Source organism: Primulina huaijiensis, chromosome 3 (genome assembly GCF_012295235.1).
Source record: "Primulina huaijiensis isolate GDHJ02 chromosome 3, ASM1229523v2, whole genome shotgun sequence".
In the NCBI taxonomy this organism is placed as follows: domain Eukaryota; kingdom Viridiplantae; phylum Streptophyta; class Magnoliopsida; order Lamiales; family Gesneriaceae; genus Primulina; species Primulina huaijiensis.
In genome coordinates, this window is record NC_133308.1 from 2,752,362 (window position 1) to 2,778,096 (window position 25,735).

A 25,735-nucleotide genomic window follows, 5' to 3' on the forward strand; every position below is an offset into this window, starting at 1 on the left:
GAATTTTTAGCATTCGATTCATGCTGTTTGGGTTTCAATTGGCTTCGATAAAAAAAAATCTGAACAATCGTAAATTAGTCAATTGATTAGAATAAATTATAAAATCCATCTCTACCACGCGAAATCGATCAGATTGCCCAATAATGATTTATTCCAGAATCGGTCGTTCCTTGTCGCGTGCCTCTCGTTCAAGAGTAAGCCACTTTCGAGCCTCCGCTTTGATCTATATCTTTTGGGTGAAGTTTATAGATGTTTTCATCGGAGTATTTTTATTGTTTTGTTTTGTTTGTGTTTGCAGAATGTGATTAATGGTGTTGATAACGGCGGGTCCTTGTTGTTGAACAAGGAAATTCTCGGAGCTCGGCATGTGTATCATTCGAATTATATTGTGAATAATACGTCTCATGGAAAACTAGGTTTTCTCAGGGGGTATTTAGCTACGAAAGGAGCTAAAAATGGGTTGATCTCTAGATCTTATTCATCAAATTCTAAGCACTTAATTGAAAACGCCCGGATACGTAGATTTTTCTCCAGTGAAGCGCCAAAGAAGAAAAGTGAGAGCTTCTATTTTTAGTTCAATGTTGAAAATTTGGAATTGTGTGTCATAGGTCGCGCCTTTTAATTTGTTTGTTGTGTTTTGTGTTGCTAGACTACGAAAAATTTTATCCGAGGCAGAAAAAGGAAATTCCGAAGCAAAATGAGCAGAAATCTGGTTCGAAAGGTTTGTTATTCTTTCCTTATTTTTTGCATAGAAGACAGTCGGTGGAATCAATGAGATGTTTAAAGCTATATTTGTTGCAAGTTAAGTCCTTGCGGAAATTATGACTCAGTTAAAATAAATTATGACAGTTAAAATACATAAACCTGAGGGTTGAGTCCCATGGTTGTTTGTCTTTTTATATTGAACCCTGTATTGATTAATGAACAAATCTTCATTTGGTGTTTCTTCTAGCAGTATCATGCATCTATGCATATCTTACTCAAGTTTTCTTCAGATATGTGATTCAATTGGTGCATGGCTAAGAATTTTGCTACTGTTTGGAATATGTTTTCGTCAATTGGCTCCATCTGGCTATGTTCTCCTTTGTTGTGATGGCTCCACAATAACAGTTGAGTGCTTGGCCAAGTGTCTTCTGTATAACTATATGAGTGCCGTGAAATTTCCACAATACGAAATTGAGTTTTGAGATTTTATCTTGGCGCAACATTTGAATGTTAGACTTTTAGATGTTTTTAAGTTGCCATATCAAATATCTCTCTGTGACCTTGGTTTATTCAATCTCAGAGGAAGGAAATACAGACGATCATGGCAATTTTCAAGACACTTTCACCAAGAATTTGCTAAATATCGTCCCACCAATCTTGGCGCTTGCATTGGTTGTTTCATTATTTACACACATGCCGCATGAAGAGAAACAGGTAATATTATGCGCACTTACCATTTTTAATACTAAAATGAAGAATTGCGGGACTCTTTGCTCTTCTGGACTTTGGCTAGTTAATCTGTGTTGCTTTCTCTGTCTTAAAAATGTAGATGGATAAGTAGTCTATATAAATTTTACAATGTTACAATTTTTAAAACTCCGTGGATTTATTTACAGTCTCTCTCTTGAATACTAATCCGTTGGTTTCTCCGGGAAAAATAATCATCATGCTATTTTTTATGTATGTCACGAACTGGTTTGATTTTGTATTGGTATTGATTGCTCGATTGCAATTCTCATATTCATGTAACTTCAAATGCCATTTGAGTATATATCTATAAGGTTTAGACTTCAAAAGTAATTGGGCAAGTTATAATGTTCTTTATGCTTGTTCATTCTTGTGGTGGGAGAGCATACCAGTTCTATAACTTTGTTAACGATAATATCAAACCATTTAAAGGCCAATAATCAAAGATTATATGCAGCGCAATTCAAATAATTTGACTTTCTGAATCAGCACTTGTTGGTACTTGGTAATTACTTGCTGAACTGTCACAATTTAATTTACTTTATGCGGTGGATGTTCACATTCATGGCATAAAAGAAGAGGAAAATGAGAAAATTAGTATAGATTGGTTTTCTGTTATGGATAGATACATAATGTCAGGTTTTAAGAAATAGTTTTAAAGAGGAAAAAAGGCAAAAAAATTGCTACTCTTTAATTTGAGGAGTATTGGATTAAGCAACAGTATATGTACTATTCCAGACGCCATTTATGAGGAACTTCCAAGAGCTTTAATTTCATGATATATTTAAATTACTCTGATATTAAGGTCATTTTCAAAAATGTCCTGGCACTGAAATGTTAAAACATATGTTTTTAGACTAATGTCTGCCTTGGATAACATTTGATTGCTTATTGACATAGCAAGATGGAAATGATTGTTTATGTGGTCGGGCCTGGTTAATTTGGGACTAAGGCTTGCAATGATATGGTGACGATTGTTGATGTCAATGACACTTCTATAAATTTTCTACTTTAGTCTTTTGAAATAAACTTATTGACTGTAACCTAGCAGATTAGTTTTCAAGAGTTCCAAAACAAGCTGCTGGAACCAGGTTTAGTGGACCAAATTGTTGTGTCTAATAAGTCAGTTGCTAAAATTTATGTAAGAAGCTCACCACGAAGTCAAAATAGCAATGATACAACTGAAGAATCTAAATTTGAAGATCCTGTTGGTGGTGCCCTTGCAAGTGAGAAAACAAGCCAATATAAATATTATTTTAATATTGGGAGTGTTGATTCGTTTGAAGAAAAGTTGGAGGAAGCGCAGGTAGCATTGGGGATTGACCGACATGATTATGTACCTGTTACTTATGTTTCTGAAATGGTCTGGTTCCAAGAATTAATGAGATTTGCTCCTACGGTTTTGTTATTGGGTTTCCTCTTTTACATGGGTCGGAAAATGCAAGGGGGAATCGGTGTTGGAGGTACTGGTGGAAAGGGCGCACGTGGGATTTTCAACATCGGAAAAGCGCACATCACGAAGGTGGACAAAAATGCAAAAAATAAGGTTTGTCATCAAATCCTACCATCTTGAACCAAAATTTTTGAGCCATTTTCCATTCTATGGATATGAGTCTCCGAGGCTAAAGGTCTTTGTCCTCTCTTTTTTCCTTTTGTTTCAGATTTATTTTAAAGATGTTGCCGGCTGTGATGAAGCAAAGCAGGAGATTATGGAGTTTGTTCACTTCCTAAAGAACCCTAAGAAGTATGAGGAGCTGGGAGCCAAAATTCCTAAAGGCGCTCTGCTGGTTGGACCTCCAGGGACGGGTAAAACGCTTTTGGCAAAAGCGACTGCTGGTGAATCTGGTGTGCCTTTTTTGTCCATATCTGGTTCTGATTTCATGGAAATGTTTGTTGGTGTTGGGCCGTCAAGAGTTAGAAACTTGTTTCAAGAGGCAAGGCAATGTGCACCTAGTATCATATTCATTGATGAGATTGATGCAATTGGAAGAGCGAGAGGACGTGGGGGTTTTGCTGGTTCTAATGATGAGCGTGAAAGCACCCTTAACCAGTTGCTTGTAGAAATGGATGGATTTGGAACTACATCTGGTGTGGTTGTTATTGCTGGCACCAACAGACCTGATATTTTAGACAAGGCCTTGTTGAGGCCTGGTCGATTTGATCGTCAAATCAGCTTAGATAAACCGGATATCAAAGGCCGTGATCAGATATTTCAGATCTACTTGAAGAAGCTTAAACTAGATCATGAACCTCCTTATTATTCTCAGAGACTAGCGGCCCTCACTCCTGGATTTGCTGGTGCAGATATTGCAAATGTTTGCAATGAAGCTGCATTGATAGCTGCCAGATGTGATGAAACTCTGGTGAAAATGGAACATTTTGATGGAGCAATAGACAGAATCATTGGTGGTCTTGAGAAGAAAAATAAGGTATGTCATTATGAATCGGGATCTTCTTGTTTATTTGGGTATAATTGTTTCTAGTTTTCTACTGCTTGCGGAAGCTCTGGTACGAGGCAAATGAGTTTATTTTATGGAATTTTAGCCTCTCATCACCATGGCTAATTTTAAACAACTGTTTAGGAATTTAAGTCTTAAAGTTACATTTAACATAAGCAACAAATCGAGACTGCTCGACACTCCTACTTCAGTTATATTTAACATAAGCAACAAATTGAGGACTGCTCGTCGCTCGACACTCCTACTTTAGTGATCACTGATAAGTTGCTGAGATGTCAATTCTTCATCTATTATGCACTGTTTTCAAAATCATGAGGTGGGAGTACAATTATTGATTGGGATGATGAAAATAAGAAGAAAATGCCAAATTCAGAATATGCTGGTCTTCGTCTTTTTCTTAAAAATATAGTATATCTTAAATTTAATATATTGGTTGAGTATCATGTAAAACTCGAAGAAAGCATTCTCTGTTGTCACTGTTTGTACGTGTATTCGCTTCACATTTTCATCCAAACAAAATATTGACAATATTATCTTCATGGTAATTTAGAATCTAAATCTAGCTTAATATGATAAGTTTTCTGGAGTTGGATGGTTGAGTAATGATTTTACAGCTTAGTTGGATGTCTTGGAGGGGTGACTTCATATATAGCTGAAGTTAGCATGTTCAAAAGTTGATAACAATGCAACATTCATTTCGAGACAGTTGAATGATGATATAAATCTTACATTTTCTCCATGTAAAGTTGACAGTTGCCCACATTTAATTGCTTCTGGATTCCTTTTAAAGTTCTAAAATATGTTTGAATTTTGTCCCTTAATTTTCTAGCAATATTTCAATCACGTCAAACGTGTTGCCTAGGATTTTGGTTATGGGCTCATTAAACATGATGTGTAATTGACATTATATATGTTCTTATTTCTTTACTTATGAATGCCACTTGCTCGCCACATTAAGTGAATTTCTATTCTTTCCTTTTCCCTCTCAAAGGTCTGATATAAGGGGCTGAGTTGCGAGTTGGATCTAGAGGGGCTTATGTCTATTATCTTTTGCGACTTTCTGCAGTTTGTGATTTAGAGATTGGCGTCCTTTTCCCTCTCAAAGGTCTGATGTAAGGGTTTGAGTTGCGAGTTGGACTTGTAGTCTATTATCTTTGTCGACTTTCTGCAGTTTGTGATATAGAAATGGGCGTCAGCACGGAAGTGCTTTTCTGAAGTCATTCTGTTTTTCTCTTTCATGGAACTTGGAATAAGTTCCTGGAGAAGTAGTTTCCATAGGTCTCATTATCATTTAAAACAGTCTTTAATATGTGGTGCAAAGTATTCATAGCAGTCGAACTCTAATCCCGATGATATATTACTGCATTTAAAATTATATTCTTTAGATCGACTGGTGCATAATGTATTTATGATTTCATAGTAACGTAATTGATTTTCTGCAGACTTTGTGACCCCTTTCTTTTCAATTAAGCACAACATTTTTCTGCTCTTCCCTCAACAGGTTATAAGTAAACTCGAAAGGCGGACTGTAGCCTACCATGAATCAGGCCATGCTGTAGTCGGTTGGTTTCTGGAACATGCAGAACCCTTGTTGAAGGTGACTATTGTTCCTCGTGGTTCAGCAGCACTCGGCTTCGCCCAATATGTTCCCAGTGAGAACCTTCTCATGACTAAAGAGCAGCTTTTTGATATGACTTGCATGACCCTTGGTGGGCGTGCTGCAGAACAGGTTGCTAAGTATTTTAATTGACTTTGAAAATGTCTTTGAAATTCTTAATTCCATCTTCTCTATGTATAAAATCTTTCATACTTTTATGCCATTTTTTGGTTCAGGTATTACTGGGGAAAATTTCAACTGGAGCTCAGAATGATTTGGAGAAAGTGACGAAAATGACTTATGCCCAGGTTGCGGTATACGGTTTTAGTGAGAAAGTAGGCCTTCTCTCGTTTCCACATAGGGATGATGGATTTGAGATGAGCAAACCCTACAGCAGCAAGACTGCAGCTATTATTGATACCGAAGTGCGAGACTGGGTTTCAAAGGCATACACACATACATTGCAACTCGTAGAGGAACACAAAGAACAAGTGGCACAGATTGCTGAGTTGTTGCTGGAAAAAGAAACTCTTCATCAAGAGGATTTGGTCCAGGTACTTGGCGAGCGTCCTTTCAAATCAAGCGAGTTGACGAATTATGACAGATTTAAGCATGGATTTCAGGAGGAAGAACAAAAGGTTGGGAAAACTTTTGAGGATGGGATAACAGAAGATGACGGGTCTTCACCTCTTATTCCAGAAGTAGTTCCCGCATAAGTTTCCATTGATCTTTGCTTATTTCTGATGTTTGTTTCGACATATCCAGAGTGCAAAGTTCTACCTGCACCTATGATGCCTCGGGGTGCTCTTGTACTCACTGGAAAAATTCATCGATACATGGCATAAAAATGTATTATTACTAAAAACTTTTCTGCATTTGATCATCGCTTCGTTTTAACCTGGCGGAGGGAATCTGGATTTTAGAGAAGACAGCGGAGGATGTAATTATTTGGTTTGTAAATGTAACGTAGTGACAATAAAATCTTGGCGACAAAAGGGGTTTCGTTGTTCTTTCTCCCATCATTGTACCAATTTCGCTTGTTCACTCAAAATTTCTTCTCTCCAATTATCCTGTCCGTTTTATGGAATGACTGCACTTACGAAATCAAGTTTTATCTTGTTACCAATATTTTCATGATCGGAGCAATAATCGAATCGATCTATTTTTAAAGAACATGCCAATCCATCAAATTGAAATACTGTGATATTATATAAAATATTAATATAATATAATGAATAATATATTTAAATTTAAAACCTAGAAATGCATATAAATAAACAAAAAATATATATTTATCATAAGTTTAAAAACTAAATTGTACATTTAAAGCATCAATTATAGTTATATAAATTTAAAACAAGAAATAGATTAAATAAACTATAATAATGCTAAAATAATATTCTTAACAAACTCTTAATTTCAATTAATCATATATATATAAAAAATATTAAATTTAAGTTTTTAAAAAATAAGAAAAATAAATTTTTCAAAGAGATCAACTGAAAACCTATTGAATCGGTTTATTGGTTCATAACCTGTCAAATCTGTTGGGTTTTTTTAAAAATAATATATTTTTAAAACTTATGTATTAAAATATTGTAGAATTGGGAGATTTGTAAAATTATTACAATCCGGAATTTGAACTCCCGGATTCAGAGTTTTTTTTTAAAAAAAAATAAATTGTGTGTCACGGATTCATCAGAATCCGGGACAAATGAATCTGTGACACTGTCCCGGATTCTGAATCCGGGACCTCCCAAGCTTCTTTTCCTCCCTATAAATTGCACCGAGTATTTGATATTGTTTAATCGATCTTCGGCGCAAATATTCGACATTCTCCTACACAATTTTTGTTTTCTTCGCTCCGTGGTTTTTTTTGGTAGTTATAATTTTTAGAATCCGTGACTCTTTTCCCTTTATAAATTGCGTCGATCGTGTGATTATTAGAATTTCTAATTTGATTTGAGGAAATTCTGTCGAATATCAGAATTTTAGATATTTGCGTCGAGTCTCAGTAATTCAGAAGTTGATTTGGGAGAATTGTGTTGAGTATCAGAATTTGGGAGAATTGCGCCGAGTCTCAGTCGAATCTCTATTATTTATTTTTATATTAATTTTTTTTGTATAATATTTCTGATAATGTTTGTAATTTATTGCAGATATTAAACATTGTTCGCTAATTCATTTACAAATTCCGTACAACCACATTTGAAAAGGTAATTTCAATAATTTCTTATATTTTAGTTGTATTATTTATGTTTTATTAATGTGATTATAAATTTTTTCGGTTGCATTATAATATTATGTATAATTTTGTTATATTTTGTATTTTTAATATTATTATATTATAAAATTACTAATACGAATACTAATAATAAATTAATAATAAATATAAATTGTTGATGTTGGAAATTTTTTTTCAAATTTCGTATTTTAAATGAAATTATATTATATTATTTAAGTACGAGAATGAGTTAATGTTAACGGTTTTGTCACTGTTTAGTGTATTAATTACAATAATGTAATAAAATAAATTGAGAAAAAAACTAATTGTAAAATAATAATAATTTTATACGGACCGAATGATGGGCCGTGTGTCCAAGAGAAACCGCGTCTCCACCTGCAATTTTTAAAAGTACACAATACAATCATTAAAACTAAATAACAAAATAATAATAATAAATGTTAACTATTTTTTATTAGTACCGTGCGCCGTATGGTGGGAATGGTAGACCCAGAATCACATCTGCAGCCTGCTCTTCTGAAATAGATACTTGTTGCTCTCTATCAGAGCAAAGAAGAGTAATTCTAGACCATACCTAAATCTGCAATAACATACAACAGAAATAGTCAAATCATAAGAAAAATTAAGTTCAACAAATATAATGACCGTAGAAGTGTAAAATTACCTGCAATATCTGAACAGTGCCACACAAATCAACCTTTAATCTCATTGATGTGTCGCACAACTCTCTATAAAGATATGCCAACACAGCAGAACCCCAGCTAAACGTATTCACTATTTCTATGTCCTCAAGAAACTGCAAATACATAAGTTTCACAGCAGCACCTTTCGAGTCCGGAAATATACATCCACCAATGATCATTAATGAAACACAACGGGAATATTGTGCCACGTCCTCTTCAGTGCTTTGATCATTAATCATATTATTTAGTCAATGATCTATCAAAGCGGTCAGATAAAGATATGCACCTTTAATCTGAGAAGATGTAGGAGTAAAACCCAACCAAGTAGCGCAGCATTGTTGTAAAGTATGTTTGTTGTACGCGGTATCTACACCAGTGATGGACATACCATCAATATTCAACCCTCAAATAAGGACAACGTCCTGTAGGGTGATTGTTGCCTCGCCCACTGTAAGGTAGGGGTGTCAAAATGCGACACGACCCGTCAACCTGACACGACCCAACACGAAAAAAATCAGGTTCGGGTTGGGGTTTTTTCGGGTTCGGGTTGGGTGGATTCGGGTTAGTGCCATGTTAGGCGGGTTTCGGGTTGGGTCGCGGGTTGACCCGCGAACTTTTTTTTTATTTAAAATATTACCTATATTTTTATATATTGTATGTTTGAACAAAATTTATTGTATATTTATATGATAAATTTTCATAATTTAATATTTATTTTGCATATTTTTATTTTTTTAACAATTTTTTATTTGATTTAGTAAATATACTTTTAATTTTCTACGATTAAACTTTCAAATTTAAATCGGAAATTTTGTTATTATGTGTTAAATTAAAATATTATTATTATTTTTTATTTTTTTGAATTTTTTTCATTAATTTTTTTTAAAAAATTTAAAAAAATAAAATTCGGGTTACGCGGGTTAGACGGGTTGAGTCGGGTTATACGGGTTCGTGTTCGGGTTGGGGGTTTTCGGGTTGCTTCGGGTTCGGGTTGGGTTCGGGTTGAAAAAAAAAAAAATTTCGCGGGTGACCCGAAACCCGACCCAACTCACCCGATTGACACCCCTACTGTAAGGTGAAATGTGTGTGTCTCACGACGCCATCTCTCAACAATGGATGTAAGCAAATGATTATCATAATATTTAATTGGACCACACTGAATGACACCATAGAAGCCCATGCGTGCAAGACATAGGCGGACACGGATGTAAATCCCAGCATTAAGCAATCTCCAAATACATTTGTCAGATCGGCGTGGCGGAATTAGTGCATCCATGTTTTCAGCGTTGATATTATTTGATATTTGTCTACCCTGCAAATACAACACATTATTCGTATTTTCAGCCATCTTGCAAACAAAAAATCATTAGTTAACAAATATTATATTTTATATCAACAAAATTTAACTACATATTTTATAATAAACAAAATTTATTTGCAATTTCCGACTCGAAAAAATAAATTTATATGTTGATGACAAATTGATAATAAAACTAATTACTGTAAATTAAATAATTTCTTTTAAAAATCAATAATAATTCATAAAACATAACATGTAATTATAATACATACATTATTAATAGTTATTATTAAGTATAGTAATAGTTGTAAAACGTATACATTAGTAATAGTTATTTATTATAACATGTAATTATTAAGTATAGTAATAGTTATAAAACGTATACATTTATTGTAATTAAATTAAGTATAGTTATTATTATACAATTAATATTATAATTATTCCAATAATACAATTACTATTATAATTATTACGTAATGCGTTCATCATTATACAATTATACAATTAATATTATAATTATTCCAATATTATAATTATATAGTTATTATTACGGTAATTTGGAGAAAAATGCATCTGACCATGTTTGATTTATGATTCAGTCCCCTTCAGTTTTATTTTGTGTTTTAATACNATTATACAATTAATATTATAATTATTCTAATATTATAATTATATATTTATTATTATACAATTAATATTATAACTAATTCCAATAATACAATTAATATTATAATTATTGTAATTAAATTAAGTATAGTTATTATTATTACTTAAAACTGCGTTCATAAAGTGCTCGGTGATGCAAAAATTCTAAATTATAGTATTATATTTCCAATAATACAATTAATATTATAACTATTGTTATTACTTAAAATTACTATAATTAACGAACAATAATAAATATAATAAACAAAAATAATATCGTTATCTCTTAATATTATGAAAAAATGTCGAAGAGTTACGTTAATGAATAAATGGAAAATTCTGAAGACCGGTGCCGGAAAGAGACGTGCTCGGTGATCGAAAGAAAAATGCTCTTAAGAAAAAAGGAAGAAGTGCTCGATCGGTGATTGAAAATGAGGAAGTGCACACCTCATTTAAAGAAGGGGAAGTCACGGGACTGGGTTCCGTGACCTCCTATTTTACTTTTTTTTTTATTTTTTTTAAAAAATTTATGAATCTGTTGCAGTGTTACACGGATTATACTACTTTTATAAAAATTTCCTATTTGCAATATTTTTATAATGATTTTATTAATTTATAATATTTTTTAAAAAAAGCCCAAATCTGTTCTTGACAGGGTTTGATAGGTTGCTAAAACCTTTTTAGAGTGTGTTCTGGACTCGTGACCTGTTTTCGGTCGAACCGATTATTCAGATCCGATTTTGAAAACATTGTTTGCTATTATAATTATGGAGTAACCAAGCAATAGTAATTTTCTTGAAAAAACTAGTAATATCACAACTTACTAATCTTTGAAATTTTATAGCACAAAAACTTATATAAGATCGTTTTTTTTTACAATTTTGTGAGATGAATCTCTTATACCGATCTCAACAATAAAAATATATTACTTTATAAATCGAAAGTTTTATTTTTCACTTCAATCGAATCAATCCATAAAAATATTATAGATATAAATCCATGAAACTATGGTGATTTGTTACATTGTGACATGTAAATGTGGACATTAAACAAATTGTTCTACACGATTTCCAAGGATTCTTTGAAGAATGTGATTAAAACGAGGGAAATATATATATGCATTGAATTAAATATTAAACCTCATCCAGAAATGCCCAACAAGTAAACGAAACGTGGTGTCGGCAAAGAAATGGATGACTTGGTAGATGCAAATTTGACAAAAGAAACATTGAAGACTAATTTTCACACGGACGAGGTCTGTAGAGCTCCCTCGTCTCATTTAAAATTTCTTATTCTTGAGTTCTTCTCTCATCTCAATATATTTTTATTTAAATGTGTTGTTATATAATATTTGTGAGATGTTTTGTTATCTTGTATTAAGAGAGTGTATTTTTTTTAAATACATTAAGTGGCTGTAGACCATAAAATATTATAATAAAATTCTTTTCATATTGCATGTGTTTTTTATCCTAATAACTTTTAGGGATTTTTTACGTGAATCTCGGTATCCAATTTTATTTTTTATTTTCATATTTATATCTCAAGATGCCGTACATGAGACTAACAAATGGTATTAGAGTATTGATTTAAAATTTCTTAAAATTCTGACTATGCTATGTGGTTTCAACCTAAACTGATCTTCCACGCCAGAGAAGTTTTTTTTATTAAATCGATATTATTTTGTCCAGTCTAATAAATTATTGTAAACATAATGACAGGCAAATACAAGATAACAAAGTTCAATGAGAGCAAATTTATGATATGAAAAATAATGATACAAGCAGTTTTAAGAAAAGATAATTGCTTGACAGGCTATTAGAGATAGACTGAGGGAAATGACTGATGATGGAAAGTAGAATGAGATGAATGCTAATGTTGTTGTCAATTTACGGAGAGAAATGACAGATCACGAAAAGTGGAATGAGATGAAAATTCTCTCAGAACGGAAGCTGTTGTTGTGGCTCTATATTTTTGTAAGCATCGTGTTACCATTAAACATCACAATTTAAAATTTTGAACTTCTATAGTCAGAAGTAGAGCTGATTTATTAGGATATTTGGAAAGCACCGGTTATATCCCAAGGAGGAGCGATATATTTAGTATCAATTATTGATGATTTTTATACGAGATGTTGGATGTATCCAATCAAGAAGAAAGCAGATGTTTTCCACGTCTTCAAAATCTAAAAAATGTATCTTCTTAGGTTATGCTGATGCAGTAAATGAATTTCGCTTGTGGGATCGCTTGTGGTATCCTACTGTCCACAAGCTTGTCATCAACATGGATGTTATCTTCGAGAAAGATAAAATAAAATGAGACAAAAACACATTGAATTTAGAAAATAGTATAATTCATGTGGAAAATAAGATAAACGAATATCAAATTTCTTGTGAAGCAGTACCGGAGCACGAGGAACAAGAAAATATTGACTCCGAGGTTTTCAAAGTGATGCAGTCAACTCGAGAGAGAAGACCACCAGGTTGACTTTCAGATATATCACTGAAAGTAATATTGCATAATATCTATTATCAGATGATGATGAGCCATCAAGTTTTTCTATGAGGCTACTCAAAGCTCAGATGAATCATTGTGGATGACAACAATGCAAGAAGAATTGGAGGCATTAAACATGAATAAAACTTGGGATATTGTTACACTACCACGAAGGATGAAATCCATTGGTAATAGATGAGTCTATAAGATCAAGCGTGATGACAACAACCAAGTGGAGCGGTATTGTGTTAAATTTGTGGTAAAAAAGTATGCTAAAAAAGGAGGCATTGACTTCAATTAGATATTTTCTCATGTTGTTTGGCTTACAAAAGTCAGAGTAATGTTGGTATTGTGTGTGGTGTTTGATCAACATCTAGAGCAGTTAGATGTGAAAACTGCATTTCTTCATGGAAATCTTGAAGAAGAAATCTATATACTCTAGCCAGAAGGTTTTGCGAAAATAGGCAAAGAGAACTTGATTTTCAGGTTGAACAAATCTTTGTATGGTCTCAAATATGCACCGATGTGTTGATACATGAGATTTGATTCATATATCATGAACCTTGTATACAACAAACCGAGTGCAGAATCTTGTACATATTTCAAGAGCTCTGGTTCGTGTTGTATGTGGATATGTATGTTGGTAGCAGCCCTAAAAAAAATCAGGTCCAAGAATTGAAGGTACAATTGGCTAGAGAATTTGATATGAAGGACTTGAGACCAGCAAACAAGATTCTAAGGATGCAAGTTTACCGAGACAAAAGTATCATAAAGATTTGGCTTTCCCAGAACAATTATTTGAAGAAAGTCTTGTAACGCTTCAAAATACAAGATAGTAAGCCAATTTCCACCCATTTTCCTGTAAACTTTAAGTTATCATCCGAGATATATCTTAGCAGTGAAGCAGAGATGATGGAGATCTCTTGAGTACCATATGAATCAGTAGTGAGAAGTTTGATGTTCGTCATGATCTGTACAAGACCGGAAATTGCACAAGCAATTAGAGCAGTTAGTCGGTATATGACGAATCCTGGACGAGAGCATTGGATTATGGTTAAGAGGATTCTTATATACATTAAAGGTACCTCAAATGCTGCATAATATTTTGGAAGATCGAATTTTACACTTAGGGACTATGTCGATTCAAATTATGCAGGTGATTCTAAGAAGAGAAAATCTACTATTGGTTATGTGTTTACACTTGCAGGGGGAGCAATAAGCTGGGTTTCAAATCTACAAATAGTTGTGACGTTATCTACAACGGAGGCAGAATATATGACAGCTACTCAAGCTTGCAAGGCAACAATATGGATTAAAAGATTATTTGAGGAGATTGGACACAAACAAGAGAATTTTTATTTGTTTTGTGACAGTCAGAGTGCCTTGCATATCTCAAGAAATCTAGCCTTTCGTTCCAGGATTAAACACATTGGAGTTCAGTTTCACTTTATCCAAGAAGTAGTAGAGGAAGGAAGTGTGTATATGAAAAAGATTCATACAAAGGATAACACAGCTGATGTTCTGACCAAGCCAGTGAACACTGATAATTTTGAGTCGTGTAGATCCTCAAGTGGCCTAACGGAAACGTAAGCAGCACATAATGACAAGATTGAAAGTATGTGTAGAGATGTATTTGATTCTCAATCAAATCTCCAAGTGAGAAAAATGTCGACGAAAAAATAGATGACAACAGGAAATGCATTAATGATGGTAGATGCAAATTTGACAAAGGAAACATTTATATGGGAATACTCGTTTTCACAAGGAAGAGGTTTATAGAGTTCCCTCCCTTTATTCAGAAATCATTCCATTCTCTAGTTTTTATCTCATCTCAATATATTCTTATTTGCGTGTGTTATTCTATAATATTTGTGAGGTATTTTGTTCTCATGTATTAAGAGAGTGTGTTCTTTTTGGAAACATAGTGAGTGGTTGTACACCATAAAATATTATATTGGAATTCTTTTCATCTTGCCCGTAATTTTTCTCTTAATAATTTTTAGTGGTTTTTCACGTAAATATCGGTGTCCAATTTTATTTTTTATTTTCATATTTATATCTCAAGATGTTGTATATGTGACCAACATGTGGAAGCATTCTATGATTGCTTAAACGAGTTTGGATTTTTAATCTTTATTTCAATCAATTTTTAAAATTCATCTTTTACGTTTCCCATTATTAGAATTAATCAGCCACTTTTAAAAAAAATCTTTGTAGTACATCCAAATCAACATCCTAAATTTACTATCTAATGCGCTTTCAAAACTCTTTTCTAAACAGTTTTCAAGTTTTGGATTCAAAATAAATTTTAAAAGATTCAAACATAGTGGTGATATATGGCAAGAATCTTTATAATCTCCACAAAAATTTAAAATTCTTCGAACCTTAAGTATATTACTGCTATGCTCTGTTTCTTTACCCCACCCTAGGAAGATTAAAAATTATTTACTATGTCGAGAGGAAGGAAATTAACATATGTTTGTCCATAAAATCATTGAGATTTTTGGCTTAAAAAAATCATTGAGATTTTTTAATTTACTAAATAATCATATTATGACACGAAGATTGAATCAAATTCATGTTGATTGAAAGATGACTTATAACTTATCTGATACTAGTTAAGTTTGGATGGGATATCAAGTTCTAGATACAGCTATAATAAAACCAAACTTAAAAAAAAAACTCGTATTGGCTGATAAATGCTGGAATGTTTGAGCTTAGTGAATATAAATTAAGCAAAAGAAAAGACAAAGAAAACTCGACCGAACAAGAATGTTCAAATGTGCGCTTTAAAAGCTGAGAGAAAATTTCTCAAGCAGCAAGGGAGGTGCTGAGGCGCCTCAACACTTCCCCGATGCCCTGGAAATTCCAGGGTAGAGAGGAGTCGCCTAAGCGCTTGATGGCGTTGTTTACCAAGGGTTGTGAGTTTTTATGGATCATTTTCATCAAAATGTGTCTCTTTGTCACATTTTTGAGATTTATGACTTAAATATCAATCCATCTTAATGAATCTCTTTATTCTTAATGAATTACATAAGGAGAGACAACATAACATCAACTTTGAGATGATAAACAAAAGAAAAGCATTTTACATTCATTTTGAACTTTTCTTATTCTCAAAAGGTAGTTTACTTAATTTTATGATTATGAAACTTGTGATTTATAATGTTATTATCACAAGTTGAAAGTCGTTGTATCATAGGAGATGATAACTATATCCCGTGGGAAAATTCGTCTTAAGGACAAAGAGTTTTCTCTTGCCTCGACTTCAAATTGGCTAATATATTTCCATGCATTAAGTTATCATAACGTTGCAGTTTAAATGAAGATGATAAAGGAGAATCCCCCACCAACAATCTTAAGACAAATTCATAAATTCTTTGGGTTCTTTCTTTTTGGTTTGTAACTTTGAAGATGCATGACAATGGACATGAACGACTTCAGATTAGGCAGTCTCACGATAATACGACGAATTGTGAATCGCTGAATTTCAAATATCAGGTTTTGAAATTTTAATTATTTCTTTTTGTAATAGTCCTTAAATTTGATGTTCTTTTGAATCATTTAATTGAATAACTATAAATATGTTTATTTTCATGTATAAATTAGGAACCAAGAGGATTAGGTCACATGAATCTGAGTAAGTCCATTCGAGTAATTTTTTTGCTCAAAAAAATATGAATGGAAAAATGGGGAAATGATTATTTGATGGTTATATTAAAATTTCAATTTTCTTGTGACATTTGCAGATGTTGATGATACCCTTTATCCCCTGAGTTCTGGTATACCTGTTGAATGCACCAAGAACATCACAGGTAACATGTTGATAATGTTTATTTATATAATTTGTGAAAGTGGTGTAATTTCATTTTATTATTCGTTCATTGACTTCTCATTTGATTTAGAGCACATGATCAATAAGCTTCAGATAGAGAAGCATAAAGCTCCGGAAATGTGTGCTCTATTGTACAAGGATTATGGAACCACTATGGCTGGTCTTAGGGTATGTGTTCTTGAATTTTTTTTGTTAAATGCCACATTTGACAATGAAGGTGATTGAAGAGAAACAATTTACCGTTGAATCAGAACTTATAACTTCATAACTTAAAAATCCTTTATTTTTTTCAGTTCGTTGAATATGATTTTGATTATAATGATTGTCACAGGTACTTAAAATTGTTCCTTTTAAATCTTCTTATTTTGTTTTGATGATAGCTTCTTTTTTGCTAAGAAATGTACATAGGAGAAGTGTTTGTTACTGCAGTCTCCTCTATAGCAAAATCATTATCAAAGTTTAATGTTTTCAATGGATATCTTGCTAAAAAATAAAATCAGAAATTGAAATGATATGCCAAGTGTCATATCTATATTATTACAAGCATTTCCTTTGAAATGAAACAAATGTGGAAACGTATTCCTTGCTGTCTTTCATAATAGAATTGTACCTGTCAAATTTTGTCTTCGTGGAAGTGTTCAAGACGCCATATTCTTTTGTGCATGGAAGATTACCTTATGAATATCAAGGAGTCTTCTGCATAGCTTATGTTACACCCCAAATTGATGTTGGAATAAAGTGTGAGGAAGGAGAGATGGGTGGTCATTCGGTTATTTTTGTTTGTGTGAGTGAGACTAGCTTTGCCAGGGAAGGAAGTTTATTCCATTATATTTCATCACAATGGAATTTGAGGTTGTAACAGCTTACCGATAAGAAAAGTTGTAAGTTCCTCTCTTATTTCGATTCATTATTGCTGATAAACCGATAGAAATTTGAGGTTGTAACAGCTTACCGATAAGAAAAGTTGGAAGTTCCTTTCTTTTAATATGTAGAAGTGAATAAGTGTCTGGACTTCGACAATGTGACTTGATACAGATTTTTTCGAATGGAAAAGACGCTCATGTTGCTCAAATTCTTAGCTGGCTAGGAACAGAGGATTGCTCTGATGATATTATATGTTTTGAGACGTTGAATCCTACACACAAGGATGTAGTAGTTGATGATTTTGGTGATGAGTTGAAAAGATTGAAGAGCATTTTGCAATTTGTCAGGCTTTAGGCTTATATTTGACTATTTTCTTGATTTTCTCTTGTTCTAGGACTTCCCAAGTCCCCTTTTGTGTGCAAGCCATTTGAAAATGCCTTTTAACAAGCCTTTAAGGTCGCAGATATTAATCCTCACAAAACGGTAGGAGATGAAGCACACTATATTCCTAGTTTTTTCTTGGCATCTCATACTGACCGATACATCCGTTTGCATACTTAACAAATATAGCTTTAACAACATTTAGATCCTTGATAGGAAATACATCGTAAACAGAATTAATTTGTTTTCCAGTTGGTCTTTGATGACTATTCGAAATCTACAAACAGCAAAGCCCTTAGCCTACAAACCGTTCTTGTATTTGAATCCACCACTCGTTCCCCAGGACAAAAAATAAAGTATAAAACGTGTACATTTTTCCCAAGTACTTGTATTTCTTGAACAAAGGTTGGCAAACCTCATAAGCCAAAAAGGTGTAGATTATTCATTGGAGAGCATCCACAATATGGAGGAGGCCTTGCCAGAGCTGTGGGAAGCCAGAGAGAAGACGGATACGCTCCATCACTAGATCGAGAACATACAAATTTGAACTTCTTGTTTTCGCTCATTTCTTTTTCCTGTATTTCTTCCTAGTATTGGAAATAACCGTTGTTTTTACCGTTCCTAACTGTACTGCTTGGCTTAATGGATGTGGATTTTACCATATCCACCTGATCACTTTAATAACAGTAGCAATTTTCTCATGCATTTATCCTCCACCTTCCTTATATCAGTTACGTTGCATCCATATCATGATTAAATCTATTTTTTATTGAGAATCCATAATTATCGAACCATCCAAGCCCCCGGTAGTCATCTATGTACCATGGATAAAAAAAAATGCAGTACTTGAAATGCAATATGGCTACAACTTTACGACCTACTAGAATTTTTAATAGTTTTTGGTCATCATCACACATTGTACATATCTCGCATTGGATGATTAATTCTAATAGACCAGTAAGATATCCCAACACAACTCAGCTGAATGGTTGAAATTAATTATGGAAGTAACAAACGAGTAACATCAAAAGCAGGTGTGGCAAGGCAAGAAGGGTCAATCATACGAAAGACGAAAAGTTCCATACATAGACAAGAGCTATCCACAACTAAGGCAAGAGCTCTACAAACATGCTCCGTACATTATGCTCCACAAAAATTCTATCTTGATATAACTTGTACTATCGTTAGATCACTTGCTGGTAGGCTTCCAATATGAGAGACCATGAATGACACGACCTTTCCACCCTTGCAGCATCCACATCCCATCTTCATCCACTGAAAAGTCCTTGTGATATTCCTTCTTCACCTTGTTCTTCACATGTTTAACGATTTCTGGATCGAGCGGGAGCTGTCTAAAACCCGCTCTTATATTCCTGGCCTGCCACTGCTTATACGTCTCTGGCCTCTCGACCCTCTCACTGCCTTCACAAGCTACAATATTCATAATTTCCTTACCAAAGATGTGTTCCTCGAAAAGAAGCCTTTCAGGGTCCTCCGGAGCTATGGAAGCCTCAAACATATCAAACATGGAGGAGAAGTGGAAGAGTGTTTCTCTAAATCGAGTAATAAAGAAAGGGGTGTTGTACGTCCCATTGACGACTCCATGGATGAACAGATCAGGATTGATCTTCCTGATCAAATCTAAAACTGAATCTCTCGGGCTGTTCACGGTTACAGTCTCATCTGGCACATTTTGAAGCCGGTGCAAGGAATTGACCACGAGTAGCTCGTTTTTGTCAATCCTGAGATCTTCAAGTTTGATAGTTTCCCACTTTTGAGCTATGGCCGTAAACTTAAATGGGACGTTGAATCTATCACAGTAGTTTGCAAGACGGTGGCCAGTGTCCTTGACCCTCTCTGCTGGCCGAAAACCTGTCTGCGGAAAATCTATACCAGTTATTCGAAGCTTTGGAGGTCCTTCCTGTCGATCAGAAAGAGCCTGGATCAGGCAGGGCCACTGGAATCCATACAGAATTCCAAAGTCAATAATGTGAATTCTTTTAGCTCCAGTGGCTAGTTTCTTGATCGTCCTGTTTGCAAACACATTCGACATCTTCCTGTACGGACATGCTGAGATATAAGTCTTGTAAGCTTTCAAAATCATCGCAGCTGATATCCTCCTGGAAGAAAACACCGCGTATGATTCTGTCCCAGTCCCAGCCAAACGAGCCTCAAGGGCATTGGCAAAATGGTGAGCCAGCCTTTCCGAGCCATCACCATGAGGAGACGAGTGCTGCCTTATCCGGATTAAGAGATCATTGAAGGTCCTCCTGTCGAAACTTGCCACAGCTTGTGCACATTGTATTAATAGGCCCCTCAAATCCACCACTTCTTTCGCCTCGCCTCGCTTCTTACCACCTTTCGAATTTCCTTTGTTTGAATCTTTGGATTTATCTTTTTTTCGGGATTTCTTTGTTGGTTCACTTTTCTTGACTTCGTCATGGGCGGGCATCAGGGGGTTTTTGGTATCTGAACAAAGCAACACATTATCATACATCTCCAGTGGCTCCACTTCACCTAGATCGTCAGCCACTTGTTTGCGACTCCGGTACTCCTCCAGAAAATCACCATCTCCTCTACCACGGTTCTTCTTCTCTTTTGAACTATTTGGAGAACAGTCAAGTTCGTCTCTTCCCACGACTTCAGTACAATCATCATTTTTATCCTTAGTTTTTAAGGAATGGCTAACAAAGTTATCACTAAGCTTGAGTTCTGGGCTATCACTCAATGGATTGGAAACCGAAAATTGACTCAACGGAGGGCAATCCAGTGTAAAACCACCATGACTAATGATCCTTTCCGAGGAACCAAAAAATGACTGTGAATCTAACTGCCTAGTCAACGAAGAAGAATTCAGAACTTCACATGAAGGGGTAGCAACAAAAGACTCGAACTCCCACTGATTTCGATTATTCCAATTGGACTCAATAAAACTGGAGGCATCAGAGGAGCTTGCACTAACACTATCCCAGGTATTTTTCGTGAAATTATCACTCAGGCTTCCGGGATTTTCACCAAGATCATTATTAAGAACATCATACAAGGATTTTTCAGTGGCTTGGAGAGCCAAACAATCATGAAGCATACAAGGCTTATTTTCTAAGTCTATTTCTTCCATAAGCATATGGTTTATGAACTTAAGCATCGGATCAGAATGGTCAAATTCTGTAGGACTTTCCCCCTCAGATGAAGATTCATCAGCAGGGGGCGACCCTTTTGTGTTAACTGGGAATCCATCAAAATCATGGTTGAAGTTGTATTCATTTAATCCTTTTTCTTCGGGAAATTTTGGTTTTGCGTGGTGATTAAATTGAAAATCTTCCGTAGCAACCGGGTATTGATGGACTACAGTATTCATTCCAAACTCAAACTTAAATCGAGTTTTATACCAGCTAGTTAAAACAGAAAAATCTTGAAATTTGATACTTTTATATCAAAAAATAGCTAGCTACCCTATCCAAAAAACCAGGACAAGAAAGTGAAAAAAGGCCCAAATCCCTAAAATAGAATAAAAAAATTTCCTCGTAAATCATAAGCAATTCCCCTCAAAACAAAATAATTGAGTACCTTGGAGGAGAATATCAAAGATTGAATCTTGACAGGTTTCCAGCCACAGAAAAAAAAAAGATGGAGACAACAAAAAGTTTGACCGAAAGTTTCCGAATAAATGAAAGGGTCGGGTTTTTATACAAGTAAATGCTGATGAAAATGGCTAAGGGGAAAAAAGAAGATTCGAGGAAATTCATGATGCTTAAAGCAGGGGCCAAAAGTAGTGGAGCCGGTCAGCCATTAAAGTAGTCACCCACCCTTGACTTTTCACTGCCTGTGTAATGATTTCTAAGATTCGAATATATTACAAAGATTCATACATGAACCTGTCCAGAAAGTCCTGTTGTCTTCGTCTTGACTGTTTGTTCTTGAAAGACATGCATTATAAATTAACGAGTGGAGGATAAATCTTGATTACAAGATCGAATATTTGATTATATATTATAATTAATTTGGAGGATTCTTTGACGATGTGTTCATGTTGAAGAAAGTTTCAAAGGGGAATAGTGTGCACTTGTTTAGCAAATGGAAAGCGCTCATCACGTTCCACTCGAAAAGATGTAAGTTTTAAAAACTATCAAATTCAAGACAGGGTGTTCGATTATTAATGATTGAAAATAACCCAATTACGGAGAGAGAATGTTGAAGTAAAATAATTGTATATGCTAGGAAGACTATCGACAAATGACACTTTATTTATTTATGAGGGTTAAAAAATTTGAGTTGTACTATTACAATCGACTATAATTTTTAATAAAATAACAAAAAATTAAATCCTAAAAAGTTAATTTTAAGAGGTTTGACTTTTTCATTAGGATTTTTCTAGTATGATGATATTATCTAAAATAGATTATATAAATTCAAAACACAATAGTCTTAAGTATATACCCTAATTAATTGTAATTAAATGCTTGGCCTCTCGTCGACCAATAAATATTCTACCATAATCTACATATCAAATGTCTCTTGTGAGACGATCTCACGAATCTTTATTTGTGAGACGGGTCAACTCTACCGATATTCACAATAAAAAGTAATATTTATTCATGGATGACCCAAATAAAATATCTGTCTCACAAAATAAGACCAATGAAACCGTATCACACAAGTTTTTGCCCACCTTATATGATGTATCGTGATCTTTCCTAGACAATGGAAGTATGGAACAAACAAAATGTGTAGATAATACCATATAATTATTTATTTAATTCAATTTCTTGATCCATTTTTAGCAATATTAATTAAAATTATTTCTTTAATTCTAACAAAAAAAATTGTAGATTACACGTGGGAAAAATATTTTACTAAATTAATGAATTTTGCACTTATACAATATTAATTGTTACAAAAAAAAAAAAGCCTTGTCTCCAACTCCTTGCATGTCTTTCAATAAATTCCACTTAGTGAATCCATCCATGTTTAGAGTAAAAATCAAGATTGATCAAGTGTGGAGTCTCACTATAACGCGTTTACTTACTTTATGATGTCACTCCTTGCATGACTATGATATTTTTATTATATTATACTATTATTTAATTGAATCATTATTAGAGAAATAAATATTATAAAATAAGAAAAGGATAAATAAAGAGATCAATAATGATATAGATTAAGAGAACAAATATAGTGTAAGAAGCCATATCAATAATAAACAAAAGAATTATGTTAAAATGACCACAAACTATTATTGTAGGCATGGTGGCTAACTATTGTTTGACTATTATTAGATAGGAGATTATGACACACGTGATGCGTATAGATTGTAGAAAAAAAATCATAAATAAGTATTTTTAAAAAAAAATTAAAATCATCGATTTTTTTTTTTAAAATAGAAATGTTAAGAGAGAAGTTATAATGAAAAAAATATATAAAATATGAAATTGGTAGTTAAATGATATTTTTTTTTGAAATATAAAAAAATATTTCTCCACGTGCCAAAATTTAGTTATTATTGAAGATTTAACTTTATTTGATAGCATAAATATATCAGAAAACACGCGAAATATAGGTGCGTGACATATATAGTGTATTTCAAATACACTTTGGGAGGTATTTTTTAAAAAATGTTTGGAGAGAATGAAATATTTGGTACAAATTTTACTTATGTGCGTATTTAGGTGATTTAGATAAGAAATCATCACCAACATTGTATACAAAAAAAACTATAATTTAGATGGAAATGTGTAACATTTTGTCAAATTTCATTAATTAAATGCACGTGTATATATGTGGATGTGGAAAGTAAACGGTCAAGGGATGACGATTTAATCCATGAATCACTTTTCCCCATTTATAAAAAACACACAAACAACTAATTTTATGTAATACTTATAAATACATTAATTTAATTTTAAATAATAATCGAATTTTGGATGGATCATGTGGATATAAGATATAAACTATATAAATTAATTCGTTATAATAAATTAATAAAAACTCTCTTGAGTCCGTTTCAAATGTTAATTTTTGTGATATAGATATTCGAATTGACTCATTCATGAAAAATATTATTTTTTATGTCAAAAATATTAATTTTTATGATAAATATGACCCGTAAAACCAATCGTAAGAGTTTTAATAAGTTTTGTAGATATATCCATCTCAAGTAGAAGTCAAAGACAAATTGTAGACCTCAGCAATTAAAATTGAAAAGCAATTAATTAAATATTGGTAGGTTTTTCTCATTGAAAATACGAATTTATCTTCTTTGGCAAAAAAAAAAAAAAAAAAAAAAAAAAAAGAAAAGAAGCGGATAATTATGAATATATCTCCATTTCATACATTTTTTCATCTGTCAAATATACAAGTCGGTTTATTTTTTTCACACATATTTAAAATATCATTGAAAATTAAATATTTAAATAAATTTTTTTGTTTTATCTTTATAATATTAATTCAAGAACTGTTTTTACACATCTTCTCATGCTTTAGTTAATAATGATATACTAATAAAAAAAATTTGAAAATATTTAGGATAATAGAAAACTAATGTACGAAGAAAAATAATTCAATGTAGGTGTAATAATAATCAACCTGGAGCCACCGGTAAAAGGTTGCCAAAGTAATATGACAAGACTTGGCATTGACTGGTCTAAGGCCCGCTTTTTGAAACTTCTTTATTTAAGGTTAATAATGAATATGAATTAATACAAGACAAAAAATTATGTGAGACGGTCTCATGAATCGTATTTTGTGAGACGAGTCTTTTATTTGAGTCATCCATGAAAAAGTATTACTTTTTATGCTAAGAATATTACTTTTTATTTTGAATATCAGTAGGGTTGACCCGTTTCACAGATAAAGATTCGTGAGACCGTCTCACAAGAGACATACTCTTAATATAAATTGAAAATAAACAAAAACTTTCACTAAAAATAGCCTCTAATGCAGCCATATGATATAAAGACAAGCTACGTCTCAAGTATTTATATTTTTATTATGATATTTGTATTAGTTTTTTTTAAATTTGATCACTTGTTGGAATTGGAATGAAATTATTGGGATTTTTTAAAATGTTATTTGAGAAAATAATGGTTTTCAGAAAATTTTAAATATAAAAATATTTTTTTTTGTTAATATCTTCAATTTATCAATAGCCCAAATTGAAGTAAAGTTTGGGAAATGGGTTTGGAGACAATAATTAAGCCCAGATTTCTAATTCTTCAGCTACATTCGTTGAATTTGTCCAAAGTATTGGAGTGTCACACATATCCTGAGCATGTTTAGTAGAATGTTTTTTACAAAAAAAATTCCAATTATTTTTCTTAATAAATAAATTTTATCGATTTGAGAAACACAAATATTACACTATTAAGAAGAAAAATAAATTTATGCTTGGCGTGAATGGTCAAAAATAGTTTTATTTACCATCCCAGGTAGAACAAATGTGTACAAGCAGAACTACAAAATGAAACCGATTTATAAACTTGTCAAATTTGATGTGAGCACAGCTAAAACCGCAACCCACCTTGGGTTGAAAAATTATTTTTGAATGAGTTAGCCCGTGGGCCAGCCCACCTAACACGCAACCGACCTTAGGTTGAGCTGGGTGGAGAATTTCTCAACCTTCTCGACCCGCCGAAAGACAGGTCGATCCACGGGTTGGCCTACCAGTTAACGGTTTTTGGCGGGCCAACTCAGTTTAACGGTGTTATAGTCAATACATGGTGTCGACTTCTAATAAAATATGAGATTATCACATGATTTAATGATGTTGAGATATAAGGAGACAC

General features: G+C 33.2%; 2 protein-coding genes, 1 long non-coding RNA gene and 1 pseudogene across 3 annotated transcripts; 2 read left to right on the top strand and 2 right to left on the bottom strand.

Annotated features, from left to right (window-relative positions):
- On the top strand, window positions 1–6,525 carry LOC140973059 (ATP-dependent zinc metalloprotease FTSH 3, mitochondrial-like). Its single transcript, XM_073435606.1, has 8 exons — window positions 1–194; window positions 299–554; window positions 650–721; window positions 1,286–1,419; window positions 2,504–2,998; window positions 3,114–3,881; window positions 5,413–5,640; window positions 5,745–6,525. The coding sequence occupies exons 1-8, from the start codon at window positions 144–146 to the stop codon at window positions 6,222–6,224; spliced, it is 2,484 nt and encodes an 827-aa protein (XP_073291707.1). The 5' UTR covers window positions 1–143; the 3' UTR covers window positions 6,225–6,525.
- A 1,574-nt stretch (window positions 6,526–8,099) lies between these two features.
- LOC140972240 (uncharacterized) lies at window positions 8,100–8,678 on the bottom strand. The gene is made up of 3 exons (XR_012174480.1): window positions 8,418–8,678; window positions 8,215–8,333; window positions 8,100–8,128 (listed from the first exon to the last, which is right to left on the bottom strand). It is a non-coding gene; the product is annotated as an uncharacterized lncRNA (long non-coding RNA).
- A 7,826-nt stretch (window positions 8,679–16,504) lies between these two features.
- On the top strand, window positions 16,505–18,524 carry LOC140974649 (uncharacterized; annotated as a pseudogene).
- Window positions 18,525–18,915: 391 nt separating this feature from the next.
- LOC140973060 (scarecrow-like protein 33) lies at window positions 18,916–21,680 on the bottom strand. The gene has a single exon (XM_073435607.1). The coding sequence runs from the start codon at window positions 21,310–21,312 to the stop codon at window positions 19,144–19,146; it is 2,169 nt and encodes a 722-aa protein (XP_073291708.1). The 5' UTR covers window positions 21,313–21,680; the 3' UTR covers window positions 18,916–19,143.
- Window positions 21,681–25,735: the final 4,055 nt, after the last annotated feature.